The sequence below is a fragment of the Neopelma chrysocephalum genome, unplaced genomic scaffold, assembly GCF_003984885.1.
Source record: "Neopelma chrysocephalum unplaced genomic scaffold, ASM398488v2 Primary Assembly neopelma1_97102, whole genome shotgun sequence".
NCBI lineage: Eukaryota > Metazoa > Chordata > Aves > Passeriformes > Pipridae > Neopelma > Neopelma chrysocephalum.
This window is the reverse complement of record NW_020925744.1, coordinates 6543129-6555413: the sequence shown is the minus strand read 5'-3', so window position 1 is coordinate 6555413 and position 12285 is coordinate 6543129. Positions and strand designations below refer to the sequence as shown.

The 12285-nt window shown below is 41.0% G+C and overlaps 2 protein-coding genes across 4 annotated transcripts in view; one reads left to right on the top strand and one right to left on the bottom strand.

Annotated features, from left to right (window-relative positions):
* The window catches only part of ERCC8 (ERCC excision repair 8, CSA ubiquitin ligase complex subunit), a 32998-nt gene extending 21080 nt beyond the window's left edge, over positions 1–11918 (bottom strand). The window contains exons 1-5 of one of the 3 annotated variants that reach the window (XM_027671614.1): positions 11742–11918; positions 9766–9861; positions 9515–9616; positions 1828–1951; positions 276–357 (exon numbers count right to left, since the gene is read on the bottom strand). In XM_027671614.1, the coding sequence (XP_027527415.1) occupies positions 276–357; positions 1828–1951; positions 9515–9616; positions 9766–9861; positions 11742–11818 (481 nt within the window). In that variant the 5' untranslated portion in view covers positions 11819–11918. The other 2 variants (XM_027671615.1, XM_027671613.1) reach the window with 2 other exon arrangements.
* NDUFAF2 (NADH:ubiquinone oxidoreductase complex assembly factor 2) overlaps positions 11911–12285 on the top strand; it is a 52759-nt gene continuing 52384 nt past the window's right edge. Inside the window, exon 1 of the mRNA XM_027671616.1 lies at positions 11911–12145. Coding sequence (XP_027527417.1) covers positions 12019–12145 — 127 coding nt within the window. The 5' untranslated portion in view covers positions 11911–12018. The remainder of the gene's footprint in view (positions 12146–12285) is intronic.

Here is a 12285-nt window from a genome sequence, read left to right as displayed (position 1 = left end):
TGGACCTAATAAACCTCAAATGCTAGCTTATGTAATGAAAGGTAATCTAATTATAGCTAAGAGTTTTTATCAGGTAGGAGAATTGACTGATTATTTCAGAAGAACAAATATGATATTCTTATTGACATCATCCAACTAATGGATAGTGTTTTATTTTACCAATGAACTTACGTCTTACAAAGACTTAATTCATGTAAAAATAAGACAGGGCAAGTAAAAAACTTGCTTGTTACTACAAACCCAAAATAAGACACTTCTTACAAACAAATACATACCTGCTATTAAACAATGCTGTGTAGCAACTGGAGACATGTGATGGCTATAGACTGTTCCCTCAAAGTGAAATATATCTGCAGGCTGATAATAAAAAGATTAAACTAATGACAGTGCAAGTATGTTATCAGAATGTAAATGCTCATCATTATTTTTCAAGTACAAATAAGCTACAAATAAGACTAATAAAAACACTACTATTTACATAGTAATAATAATTCTCCAAGTTAGAAACCAGATCATGCAAGCTCCGCACAGCAAGTCTGTTTGCAAAACTAGGACAACACCAGAGTTCAGAGATGACCAAAAAGAAAGACCAAGAAAATTGGCTAATAAGAAGCATGAATGGAAAACATTACAATTATCAAAAATTAACAAAGTTAGCAAGCAAACAAGAAGGTTATAATGTAGCTTCAATTCCTAAAAAAATTAAACCCTTATCATATAAAATTATTAGCTATCTTGTAAGTGTTTAAAATTAATGAAATATAATATTTACCTCAATAAAGTTCAATGTTTACTTTAATAATTACAATTGCTTTCAGGTAAACCCCTTTTGTTGTCTCATTCTAAAATACTATATATGAAAAATCTCTTAAAACTTGTCTGTATTTTCAAAAACATCATTTGGTGGCAGAACAGGTCATTCAATAACCTTCACATAAACACTGTCTTTTAAGGGATGCTCACAGAACTATCTGGAAAGTGAACTGTTCATAAGAAGATCAAGCAACTGCAAATGTAGCTTCACATCTCACAAAAAAACCCCAAACGAACAAACAAAAAACCCAAAAGAGGTAAAAATTTGTTTACTATTGTGTCCCTAGGATGACAAACCTCTTATTTTTTTTAAATTCTTTCATTATGTGTGAAACAACAGTCAAACAGTATCAGTGTAAATTCATTAATACATTCACACAGGAAACAGGACAAACTGCAGTCATGAATCCACAGTTCAACAAGAGATGCGAGGCAAAGCAACATGAATTCCTACATAATCTGTTTACTTTAATAATGCCATTTACAATGGTTAGCATTTTCTTAATGGTTTCTCTCATTCTCCAACAATTTCTAGAAATGCTGTCTATACTGCTTACAACAGCAGAATTCTGGACCTTGTGATCCTGAATGCCAAAACCCCCAGTCTTTCAAAACCAGTATTTAGGTGCCAGTTGTTAAAAATAACTCATCCTGCTGTACATTCCATTATACTTAACTAACAATCCTCAAGAATGAACTTCAGACTACACCTTCGTGGGCAGCAAAATATCAACTAGCTGTACTCCTGATCACAACAAAAGCAGAAAGGACTCTCCCATGGGTTTCAAGCTCTCTTACAGTTTAGACATTTAGGTCTTCAGACAGGGAGAGGCACACACCAGGGTATATATGAATGCTGGAACCATATCACCCTGCTGCTGCACCCACAGTTCTAACAATAGGCTGGTTTTCATCCTTCTGAATGCCTGCTCCTGTTCACCTCTGGGAAAACTGCAGATGTGGAATGAATAACACATACACAAAGAAACTTGCAAGTTGCAGAAACTCTCTTACTTTTAAAGTGTTTGTATCCCATATTTTTAAGGTTTTATCAAATGAGCTGGATGTAAACATGCCAGTGTCACGAGGATACCACTGCACTGTCTCCACACTGAATTTATGTACATCAGGATGGCTCCTAAAATCAAAGAAAATATTCCAATTGGTTAGTCTTAATAAGCATCTTGTAATTGTCTTGGTATTCAATGACAAGTAGAAAACATTGTTTAAATATTTTTTTTTTAATTTGTACTGAAGTTTTCAAGAAGAACTAGGTTTTTTTGGCTTGATTTTCAATCAACTAACATTAATTTCTTTGAAGAGTCCTGATTTCAAGAAACTACAGATCATTATCTTTTCCAAATATGGTATCTGTAGCAGTTAAGACACTCAGTTTGAAGCACAAAAGGCACTAATGTCTTTTGAAATGTTTTAAATTGCAATGTTTACAGTTCTAATCTTAAACATGATAGCCTAACACTACAAATCATTTATACTTCTGGAAGCCCCCTGAGAAATGGATCTGAGAAATAGATCTACTAAAAAATACCACCACAAATACAGTTCAAAAATTTCATTATTATTATTAGTGAACAATTACAGCTACATAGTTATTGGCAATTCATGTATGCTGAAGTCACCAGATAGCAGTAGACTAAGTTACTGAGAGTCATTTATATTTGCATTCAGAAGTGACAGAGGAAGGACAATAGGAAACTTTCAGCTAAACTATGGATAGTTACAGAATGCAATATAATTAATAATACATTAAATGTGGTAGGAAGAAAGGACAGCAAAGCAAATCTTGACAGCTCCAGGATACAGACTGAACTGACCAGACTCCGAATAATATATGTAATATCTATACCTGGTAGACCACTAATATCTGAGCTGTATTCACATGGATCCAGCTTCAGGGCCCGAAATCATGCTCCCAGATCCAGAATTACCATGTTGCTGTGGGTTAACCCTAGGCACCTACACACCACCACAGCCATTTGCTCACTCTACTCCTCTGCAGTGGGATGAAGGAAAGCATCCAAACGGTGAAGGTGAGAAAAGTTGTGGATTGAGATAAACACATTGTAATACATAAAAGGAAACAAATCAAAACAAACTCCATCCCCTCAAAAAACCAAAAGACCCCAAAAAAACCCTAAACAAACAAGTGATGCAAGAACAATCCTTCATTGTAGGCTGACTAACGACCCTTCAAATCCTGAGCAATGGCAATCCAGGGCCCCCCCTTTTTCTCCCCCAGTTTTATTACTGCACATGACATAGTACAGTATGGAATATCAATATCTCTCTGGTCAAGTTGGGTCAGGTGTCTCAGCTGTGTTTCCTCACAGCCTACTGTCCACCCCCAGTCTCCTCACTGAAGGGGTAGAACGAAGAATGTTGAATGCCTTGACACTACCAAGCACTGTTCAGCACTAGCTGAACATCAGTAAGTTAGCAAGACTGGCCACAAGTCTGAAACACAGTACCATACAAACTACTATGAAGAAAATGAACTCTATCCCAGCTAAACACAGTACAATATGAGAAAATAGTTCAGCCAGCTCCAGCTGCAGCTAATGAAGGGCTCACAAGATTTCCTCACTTCTGCTCTTATCTTTGCATTTTTCTCTCAAGTGTCCTGGCCTCCAAAGCGGTAACTATTGCAGGGGTATCATTGTGTAAACAGAGATGTAGATTTTTGTTACTGTGAAAAGATGGTTGGGATAAAATTAGAGGAATGTTATATTCACATCCTAACAGAAGTTATAAGGATACATGAATTCCAGGGTGAAATGCAGTTGCTGCATAGTATGGAATGAGGCAAGCAGGCCCAAAACCTATTCCAGGATGATTCCCATACATGAAATCTACAACTTTAAGCACCTGCTAAGAGGGCTGAAATAGAGAGTGGAGCAGAGTGAAGACACTGTGAACAGGGTCTGTTGAAATCCTTGAAGGGAGGGGAACTTGATAGTACTTTCTAGCTGATAAAATGCATTGCACCTGTCAACCAAGGGAGACAGATGTCCTCCTGCTGAGTCAGCAACTGTGGCAAAATTGCTCTCCTTCGATGAACTTGGTTCATTGTAACTTAATTATAATACTAATGCACATCTACATCCCAAATTTGCCTGTCTCCAAGATACAACCACCCCTCACTGACCACACACTCTATATTTTATTAGCTGTATCTTTAAGAGCAAAGCTAAGAGAATTTTACACCACTCAGTAACAAAGATATGTCACTCAAGCTCCATCTAAACATAAAGAAACAGTATAAAAGTAGGTCAAGAATGGGGAAAAGTTAGGGAAGACGCCGTTGTAGCTTCTGGAATCAGTGAACGGGCTGAACCTGTCTTCACCCTCAGAGGTGTCGGACACCTATTGGGTAAGAACTGTACTCTATGTGCACTGAATACTTTTACTGGGATTAGAGCTTGTCTGTGTATTGCTTTGAATATGATTTTGCAACCAGGTACAATCACCAGTAATCCTTGAATCTTAATCGGTCACCATTTTATATTAATTAAGAGTGTTATCCCATAAACTGTTCGTGAGTCCTTCACAGGCACTGGCAGTTGCTGGCTGTGGATAACTCGGATAAAGTGGGCACTGCCCTTGGTATGTGACCTTGAACAAGCCAGTTGAACTGCCCTTCAATCCAGCGGGACTGTTCAGTGAAGGGTCCCCATAACAGGACACTGACAGATTGATCAGGCACAAGGGTCTCCATTTTCCTGGGACAATGACAGACTAATCAAAAGCTAGGGTCAAGGAAGTATCCCCTTTTCACATGACATTTATAGACCTGATTTCAGCTCAACTAATACACCTTCCTGCTCACTTGGGTTGCTAGAAAGCACAAGACATCTTAAAACTGAGTTAGCCTGAAGCCAGAATTGGCAGTACTAAGCAAGAGCTACTGAGTAACCGTTGAGTTAGTTTCATGACTCCTGTATTGTTTATTTTTGAGGCATATCCTAGAATGGCCTGCTGTCCTGGCAGAGTGCTATAAATCACCAGATTTTGGGCATTTATTCTTCAGGGAAGTATACTGATTTTGTCTGGGGTAGAAGTAATTTTCTTCACAGTGGCTAGTATGGGATATGTTTTGGATTTGTGTTGAACATAGTGCTGATATTATAGAGATGTTTTTGTTACTGCTGAGCAGGGCTTACACAGAGCCTAAGCCTTTTCTGCTTTTCATACAGCCACGCTGGTGAGGGGGCTGAGAACGCATGGGAGGTTGGAAAAGAATACAGCCAGGACAGGTGACCCAAAGTGATCAAAGGGATATTCCAGACCATATAACATCATGCTCAGTATATAAAGCTGGGGGAAGAAGGGGAGAACACATTTTGAATTCTGGCATTTGTCTTCCTGAGTAACATGTGATGGGGCCCTGCTCTCCTGGAGATGGCTGAACACCTGCCTGCCCACGGGAAGTGATGATTTAATTCCTTGTTGTGCTTTGCTTGCATGTGCAGCTTTTGCTTTTCCTATTAACCTGGCTTCATCTCAACTCATGGGTCTTCTACCTTTTACCCTTCTGATTCTCTCCCTGATCCCACTTGGTAGGCAAGTAAGCAAGAAGCTGAGTGGTACTTGGTTGCTGTCTGGAGTTGAACCATGACAGATTAAGCTAAATATCTTCAGTAACGTCAGAGCCAGGAAACCAAGCCTGATTCAGAGTGAACTTACTCCTGGAGAGCCATTTGTATGCACCATGCAGAAAAACCTAAACCCATGGAACTAATTATCCTGGTACAATAACTGGTAAGTGTAAAACACTGGACTGTGTTCAACACTGTAGCTGCACAATCAATTCTTCCATAATCCACAGGGCTGAGGAATGAACTAAAAAATTCTTGAGTAGCTCTGCAGGAATTACCTTTGATCTGGCCAAGCTTAGTAGTGGCTACATGCCATTCAGCCTAGTTTCATGCGTCAGGGCTGTACATTATTTCCAGTTCATTCCTGTGGTGGGGAAAAAAAAGTGTTTTTTTCCCAGGAGTTAAAAAAAATAGTAACCCCTGAGAGGGTGGTGTCTCTCTTGGTGTTGACCCAATCGGCGCTCCAGCAAAATTTAAACATACCACACCAGACCGGAAAAGAAGGGTGATGAGGTAGTTGGAGAAGAAGTGGCCATGTTCTGAGGTCACGAGGGGAGAAGGGGCAGGAGCCCTGCTGGGGGGCCATAGCCCCCTAGCCCTCCCAGATGGGGCTACAAGAACTTGGAACAGTGTTAAATTGGGCTGAGTCCTGTAGCTGAGAGCTGGGGGAAGTTTCTCCACTCTGAGTGGACAGCAGGAGATACTGAAAGCGGCAGTGGAGCAGCAGTGAATGGAGAATTGTGGCAGAAAGCCAAGAGATAAGAAGAAGCAGCAAAGCCAGCATGCAGCCAAGCAAGAAGACACAGAGATGTCTAACGGAGAGAGAGAGAGAGAGAGAGAGAGAGAGAGAACTAAGCTCTACAGAGACAGTTTTGGGGGTAAGAACTGAATTGAATTCCCCAAAACCCCTCTGAGACCTCCTAGAGAGGAGGGGTGGTGGACTCCCACTTGAGGGGAGTCTTGGAATGTAGCAGTACCGGAGACAGGAGCTGAGAAGCTCAAGATGTCCTGGAAGCTGGACCGGGACGGTTGGACGGAACACGGAGAAGGGCCTTGCCCCCCCCCACTGCTGCTGCCAGGCTGGCAGCCTGAGACAGAGCACAGGAGCTCTGATGGAACGCTTGAGGCAAAGACTTTCAACTGAAAGCTGCCCTAACGTTCTAACTCAAGGGAGCTTGAATCCCCTGAGGAAAGGGACCGTCACAAGGACCCCTGCACTTCGTGATATGATGTGGTGAGGCAAACCTTTGTCCCAGTTAACGCAGTCCACGGAAGAGAGAGACCTTCGCTTGGAGTCGAAGGGCCGAGAGGGGCGAGAGGAGACCCCCCTTGTGTGTAGTGGAAAGAGATTCAGCTACAGCTACTGCATGGAAGAAGAGAGGCTGCTGCCCTAAATGTGGAAAGGATCTTTCCTTCTTCCCTTCTGAACTTTTATTGGAGGGAGAAGAGATTTGACCCAATGTAAATACTGATTTATCATAGGAGAGATAGTTAAGATTATGTATATGATGTATTATAATATTTATTTGCGTAGTGATTGTAATATAATTCCCTTCCCCCCATATTGAGTCTTGTGTTGTGTCTGGAAAACCCATCTCACACTGGGGTGAGATGTGGGAGGGGGGCTTGGACTTGGGAATTGGATTTTTGCGGTCTCAAACTACCACAATTCCACATGCAGTATTTTCACCCATTACTCAGAATCCCAAACTTTTCTACCAAAGACAAACACAGAATTAGTTCTATGTATAGTATGGTCACTGCCATTCATTCTTCCTAGGCAGGTTTTGAGTAGAAGAGACTACCTTAAAGATAAGCACTATATATATATATATATCATCTAGAAGCTAGTACTGTTTGGTTATTCTCAAATGCCAGTTTTTATCACAGGACAGCATGGATCACATGAAACCAGGTGAAGCTCTCAGTGCTGACTCCCAGAAGAGCAAGGAAAGCTCTATTTTTATGGGGTTTTTTTAATAGTGGCCCTACAGTCTAGATGAGAAACACTGCGTAAGTTCCACCCTACCACTTCTGATGTTCTAAAACTATTGGACCCTCATCAAGCCCAGTTTAGAGCCTATTCAGAAACAGCTTCAAAGGACCTCTACCAAGAGCTTATTCTTTAAGCAACTTTGAGACCAGAGTTGTGTTGTGCCCTGGAAGACAGGCAAACATCTACAACACATCAGCACTATATGCTTCAAAGATAGGAGCTGGATAATCAGATGAAAAGTGTTTCTTATCGGTAATTAGAAATTCATTTATGATGTCGGAACTCTGCTTGAATAATATTCCAAACATCTGAAGGTATATATAATCTGTAGCTATTTAGTTTTAGTAAGTATTTAAAACATATTAGGAAGTTATATGAATACTAGGAGTAAATTAGGCAAGAAACCTACTAAGGTTATTTAAACAATAATAATTCTAAGTCTATCATTTAGAACAGTGTCACACAAATCTGATTCTAAGTCAGTAGTAAGACTCATGCCTCAACTGACAGGAAATAAAAGATGCAGCTATGCAAATTAACACCTACTCAGGAAACAGACTACCAACTAACCACGCTCATAAACAGAATCTTCAAGAATGGAATATTTCTACTGACCTAACTGAAGTCAGTGTTGGCATGACTTTAGCATAGATTTGACAGCTTTTATGTTGTGTCCTCTTAGAATCTCTTCGGTTTGCTGCATCTGTTTCAGAACTCGTTTCAGTTTTGAGAGTTGGGGATCTATAGTCATTACATGTTCTTAATTACAATTTAAAATAATTTTGTGCAAGAAGTCCCAGCCACAAACACTTATCACATGTAGCTGACTTGCAGTAGATTCTGTCCCTACCCATTTGTTTTGATGCACGTTCTATTAGCCTTTTTCCTTCTTATAGTCCAAAATACCATTACGGACTTTTATTGTAACGAATCTGTTCTGCTCTTGTATATTGGGCTCATGAAGCTCTTAGACCTCAATTAAGTTGTAGACAAGGAAAAAATAAGGAGAAAATGTAGCTACTAATCTTTAACATAGTAGGATATATCTTACTGTCTCGAAGTCCCAACTTACTAGATAATCCTAAAATCCAAATACAGGGAAAAACTAGATTTTGCTAAAAGACTTTATGGCCATAATGGAAAAATTTATACTGTCTGCAGAGAAAGTCTGACAAAGCAATAAAGGCTTTGACTCTTTATAAAGATTACACACAGCATGGCAGTACCCTGCTCTTTAGAAAAATATGCTCCTTTTTTTTAGTAACACATCTGTCTTCATTTGAACATGCTCTTAAGAAGTTCTATATAAATTACTGCTGTGCCTGGTGAACAACCAGATGAACTTAAAATAGCTGCAACCAGGGAGAGAGAAAATAAAACCAACAATTGCAAATAGGTGTTAGATCTTTTTTCCAATCAGATGAACTGGGTTATGCAGATAATTTTCCTTCTGCTTAAAAGCATATTTATTCAAATGTAAATATTATATATATTTGGGGGATAAAAGGAATATTTCTACAACAGTATCAAAACTTTTTTTTCATAGTTACTGGCATAAAGTCACCAAATTTCAACATGAAAAAATAACAAAACTCAGAGGTAAGGAACTGTGAGCTAGAAGAGAGTTTGGTTGTTTTTTTCCTCACCTATCTTTTTCTAGTGTTAAAATGTGATTAGAGTACTAGCTCGGACTTCTTTTTGTGCAGTCTACAGCAACATAAGACTCTCTTAACTTTAGTTTCCATATAAGTAAAATTGATATTCTCTTATTTAACTTTTGAACTGCTCTAGATCTGCTCAAACAATACCACAGAGTCATTGTACATATATTGTAACTACTAGAGTAGACAAATGAAGAAGAAACAATTAGCTCCTGCTACTTAGTAAATCACATAAATCCCCACAAAGTTTCTTCTTTTTTTTTGCATTTCAAAAAACATAAGTCATCATACTAGCCTTCAAAGATTTCTGGTACTATCTTCTACAGTCTTTCTATCCTAGAAATAAGAACACATATTAATTTGCAAGTTCAATCCTAGCCACACAAGAGCTATACTATGAACTTTTATTATAATTTTGGAATACTTACCTTCCCACAGAGAAAAGTGCTTTACAGGTGTAACTTGGTTTTCTGGTCAAGTTTTCAAGGTCATAAAGTACAATAACACCATCTGATTCACCAGATAACATGCTGAAAAGTGTTAATAAAGCACAAAGTTACAACATTCACGATCTCAATATGCTCAGTATAACTGAGTGTTCAACAAGAAAATAAATCCATAGTACCAAAACACAATGAAGTACTCATATACGTTTTTACCAACTAAAGTATATACTTACTATCTTCCCTCAACAGGCTCAATATCAAGTGTGTTGATACCACTCTCATGTATTCTTTCCACATCTCTATCTTTATTTAATTCCAGACTTAGAACCCTAAAACCAACAAAAACAAAAATAAAAAAAAAGAAAAACAGAGATATGAACAACAAGAACAGAATTATTGAATGTTACTATGCAGCTCTGAACAGCTAAAACCCTAGTTTTGCCCTTTTCAATGTATTTAACTCATCCTTGTAACATTTTTGCAAAACTACATGACATAGGGATGGAAATAAGTCTTGTGAAGTTGGCAGAAAAAAATTACTTTGATGTTTGGAAGGTAAGAGAGAAATAAATATGTAAAATAGCAAAACTGTATTTGGGGTCAACATAGGAAACAAAACCAGATGCAATTTGAAAACTTTGGGCAACAGAAGCATTCAGATGCCTTCTATTCACAACAAATATCAGTTACTTTGAAGTTTCATTATGTAACATTCTTTCAAGCTTCATCCTACTTGGAACTACGGACACCTAGCGGACAAACTCATCTAGTTTATCAAGTTAATCAAGTTTTCCTTTAATGAACCAAAGTTTGTGTGTTACATTTTCTGGAACAAAATAAATAAAAACTAGGCTACCCACACGATGAAGCTTCCAAGACAAACTCTTCTGAACTGCAATTAGTAACTTGTATTTTTAAATATGCTAATATGTTACATGGTCAAAATAAGAGAGATTCTGCTTCCTTAAACCATACTACCTGATATAAAATTTAGCCTTACAAGATGATCAGAGCTTCATACAGCATCATTTTGTCAAAAGCACTAACAAGTACAAAGTAATTAAGTAGGTAACTGAAAAGCTGTCAGGCAGAGTGACCCTACTTAAGATCAACTGGCAAAAATCCTGATGTGAGAACCTTAGGCTGTTATAGGCAGGTCCCCAAACAGCACCTCTGTAGATATGCATTAAAAGCAGCAAGTTATTTAACTTCTTTTAAGAGATGTGAAATATAATTATGGAAGAATTCGCTTAGAATAAGAATTTTGACATATACAAGATACCTAGTTTAAAACCTTTGAGCTCCAGATTGAATTTTAATGAAGCAAGAAATGCCCCTGCAGAACTGTTTTAAAACATATAACTTTAAAATGCACCTATAAATAAAATCCACTGAAGACTATAGTTGTTTTTTAAGCCAAACATTCTTAACACTGAATGCTACATGAGCGCTGGGGGCACAAAAAGGATGTAACCATGTTGTCACAATGCTGAAAGGAGTTTCCTGAACCACCAAAATTCATTTCAATTTAAAACATTCTTTTCACAATGATGCAGCCCCCAAAACCATAAATCACGAGCACAAATCCTTACAATGGAGTCCCGTGAGCGACTGAATTGACGCAAGCTTTACTGAATTTGCCTTGAAACACAGCTGCAAAATTGATTGTCATTCTGATGTTGAAGAAATATTATCACCTTATAATCCATGAATATTAACAAGCCTGTCTAAGCAGCCACCACTTCCCACAGAAGCTGCTGGGAACCCAATAAAAGCCGTGCATCTGATTCTCCTGTAATCAACCAACAGGCCGGGTTTGGGAAGAGGGCCGACGAGCCGATGCGGGCGCAGAGCACCACAAACACCTCGTTTCTCCACGGGCGGAGCACAGCCGCGAGCGGACCGAGCCCCCAGTGGAACTGCGCAGGAGGCGACACCGCGGTGCGGGGATGACACACTGGGCACCGCAGTGCTCACATGCCAGGGCTCTGACCCACGCACGACACCGCAAACCCACGGACGCTCCGAAACGCGGCCGGCGGAGCGCAGGGAGCCGCTGCCGGAGCCGCCGCCGAGGCGGCTCGCGGCTCCTTCACCCCGGTCCCCCGTGCAACCCCGTCTCGGGCCAGGCGAGGCTCCCTGGCAGGGCGGAGCCAGTCGCTGCAGCTCCGGGGCCCCCCGCGCAGCGCCTCCCGCCCCGCCGCGGTACCTGCGGGTGCGCTCGGCCCGGCGCAGTCGCGCGGGATCGTCCAACCCGGCCTGGCGAGCGGACAGCAACCCCAACATGGCGGGAACACCGCCCCACGCCCCGCTGCGCCGCCGTCTTGGGCCGGCCTGCGCCAATGGCGAGCGGCGTTGCTGGAGCGCCCGCCGCCCATAGGCTGGAGGTGGAAGCGCTCAATAGGGACGGGATAGACGACGGCTGTGTGTCTCTGTGTTCGTAAGTGTGTATCCGACGCCGCAGCCTCGGCCGGAGTTATCCTAGGATGAGCGTTGCCTGGCGGGCGCTCCGCGCCTTGCGGCTCCGGCTCTTGGGCCCCGCTAAGGAGCTGGTGGGCACCGACCAGTTCGGCAACAAGTATTACCGGGTGCCCAAGCACGAGACCCGCGCAGGTAAACACCGGCGGCAGGCGCGGGGGAGCCGTGTCCCGCGGCCTGTGTCCTGCTCACCGCTGTGCGCATTGGCTTCGCGGCGGTTGACGGAAACAAAATAGCGGGTGCTGAAGGAAGGGGAGAGGAGGGGAGGGAAGGGG